Genomic DNA, 2,440 nt, shown 5'->3' with positions numbered 1-2,440 from the left:
ATAACGTGAAACAATTGCTTTTTGACCAGTAGGTGGTGCGGTCACCTAATTCATAGAAATTGTGTATTTCGACAAACACATTGGCTGCGTCCGAAATCGCATACTCTCCTGAGTAGGTACTCTTGAATAAATTAATACTTCTTGACCGCTAAAAAAGTATGTTCTTTATAGTATGAGTGTGTGTAGTATGAATGTAATAATCCGTACATACCACATTTGCATTGTTGTCCTTATCACATGACAAGCTAGCGTCAGTTGTGTCACGTCACTGCCATTCATAAATCCCTCGGGTTAAGCGAGCAGCAAATGCTGGTTGGTCACATGATAATGACAACATGGCGAATGTAGTACATAAAGATTACATTCATACTATACACACTAATACTATATAAAACATAATTTTTTAGCAGTCATGAAATAATTACTTATTTAAAAAAAACGACTAAAAAGAGTATGTGATTTTGGACACAACCAGAATCTCGGCGGAAGAAGTAGGTCATCTGGGGACTTTTTGCCAACTCTTTTATGAGTTCTGTGAATTCAGACATGCTTCTTTTGTCACATACTGCTTTTTGCCTCTTTAGTACTGGCCATCTGTCCAGGGTGCTTTCCCCTGACTCTGGCCTAGGAAACTGGGAAAGGCTCCAGCCCTATGACTTAAGGTTGTATAAGGAATAGAGAGAGAGAGAGAGAGAGAGAGAGAGATCAGGAAGTATGTGATTTCAGATTCAAAGCTACATCTCTAAGCACCTGTGCTGCTTCCTCACATTCAGTGGTTGGCCCGTAATTAACTGCACAAAAGTGAAGGTATTAATAATATTAATGATTAATAACATGACATTGATATCACTGAAAGTTTCTTCTTTACAGACAAACAAACCTCTTTATGACTTTTTGTTTTGTGCTCGTATCCCCTCTAAGAGCAGCCAGGAAGTTCTCTGGGGTCACATCCTATAAGATCATAATTGTCATAATTAATCATTATTGTTGAAAGTTATAATTGTGCACAGATATGGGATAAAAACATCAAAACAAAACTAAACTTGTTACCATGTCAAAACAAAACAAATATTACCTCTCTAGTGTAGTCTTTCGGAACTCCTGAGTACACGTTTGAACCATCAACTACACTGACAATTTCTCCATCACTTGGGTTTCTGCAGGCAGTGAAGAAGGAAAGTGTTAAATGCGGTCAGCTCCAACAATCTTATCCACACTTTTCTGTGATGACGTGTTTCTAGAATTAGCAAAGATTTCTAGCAGATGCTGTTATGAGGGTGTTTGTAATGCATGTCTGAGGAAATGACGGTCGATTTGACATATTTCTCTCTTCTGTCTTCCGTAATCAATCTCTCTATTTTCTTCCTCTTTTGGAAAGTAATGCAAATGCTATGTTATCATGCATTAGTGATCATTTTCCCCTTTTGCTACTATTTTGCTTTTAACAAACCCCAGAAAAGTGCTCCTTTACGTTGTTCCCACTCTACTAATTAGCAGTATGTTTAGCACAGATGATTTAGCCTGGAAATCCAGACCTAAATCTAAAAGATTAACTCGCTGAGCAAATTCAACTTGTGCTCTCGCGAGAACTCTGGTTTACCAGGGTATGATTGAGATCCACTATGAAACACATGATACTCAAAAGCTTCGGCAAATTACTCACTCTGGATTGCGAGCGATGTCATCATACATCATCACCACAATCTGCTCATCAGGAATTCCATGTTTCTTAATTAACTGATAATGAAGGCACACATTGGCCTGAAACACAAATGACAAAGATGATTTCAGTTACTGTCATCATTTATAAACTGAGGCACATCACACCTTGGGGAATTTATGAGCAATATGTCTCAAAAATAATTAAAAAACTCAAACACAAACCTGGTGTTTGTAATTTTCCCAGTCCTTTGAGCCGGCGACAAGGAGAATCCAGTTTTTTCCAGACATTTCAAAAGCCTTTTCCAAGCAAAGTCTATTGAAATCTAAAATAATAATAATAAAACTAACAATTAAAAAACTAAATGAACATTTTTCTAATGCTTTTAATTGGCTAACATGCATTTTTTAATGGCTCATACATTTATGATGCGTTTTAAAAAACACAGAAAAGAACACAAGTAGGAGATATGTTATAAAGTTTAGGACGATATAACAAGAGTTCAGGTTTTAAACTGAAGTGCTGAATGTCAATCACTCGTCATGATGTTAAAAATACTGGTCAAAATTTTTCCTATTTTACCGAATTATCTACATAATTAATTACAGTTGCTAAAAGTGTTTATTGATTTAGATTATGTATGTAGATGATTGGATCATATGCCATCATACCTGTGTTGAGTATCAGGTGTTCCTGTGTGCCTGTCCTGTTGATCTCTGGTGGTTTTAGTCAGACAGCCTCTGTCTTTATATAGGCAGTTTATCCCTTTCATTTGAGACT

The 2,440-nt window shown here is 36.5% G+C and overlaps 1 protein-coding gene across 3 annotated transcripts in view; it reads right to left on the bottom strand.

Moving 5' to 3' along the window:
- The window catches only part of LOC309502394 (legumain-like), a 165,187-nt gene extending 162,747 nt beyond the window's left edge, over nucleotides 1-2,440 (bottom strand). The window contains exons 1-5 of one of the 3 annotated variants that reach the window (XM_082174802.1): nucleotides 2,332-2,440; nucleotides 1,885-1,975; nucleotides 1,664-1,761; nucleotides 1,076-1,157; nucleotides 881-951 (exon numbers count right to left, since the gene is read on the bottom strand). In XM_082174802.1, coding sequence (XP_082030928.1) covers nucleotides 881-951; nucleotides 1,076-1,157; nucleotides 1,664-1,761; nucleotides 1,885-1,975; nucleotides 2,332-2,432 — 443 coding nt within the window. In that variant the 5' untranslated portion in view covers nucleotides 2,433-2,440. Of the gene's footprint in view, nucleotides 1-880; nucleotides 952-1,075; nucleotides 1,158-1,663; nucleotides 1,762-1,884; nucleotides 1,986-2,331 lie in introns of all 3 variants that reach the window. The other 2 variants (XM_082174803.1, XM_082174804.1) reach the window with 2 other exon arrangements.

Source organism: Leuciscus leuciscus (assembly GCF_965113295.1).
Source record: "Leuciscus leuciscus genome assembly, chromosome: 7".
NCBI classification, from domain to species: Eukaryota; Metazoa; Chordata; class Actinopteri; order Cypriniformes; family Leuciscidae; genus Leuciscus; species Leuciscus leuciscus.
This window is presented reverse-complemented; position numbering and strand designations above follow the sequence as displayed.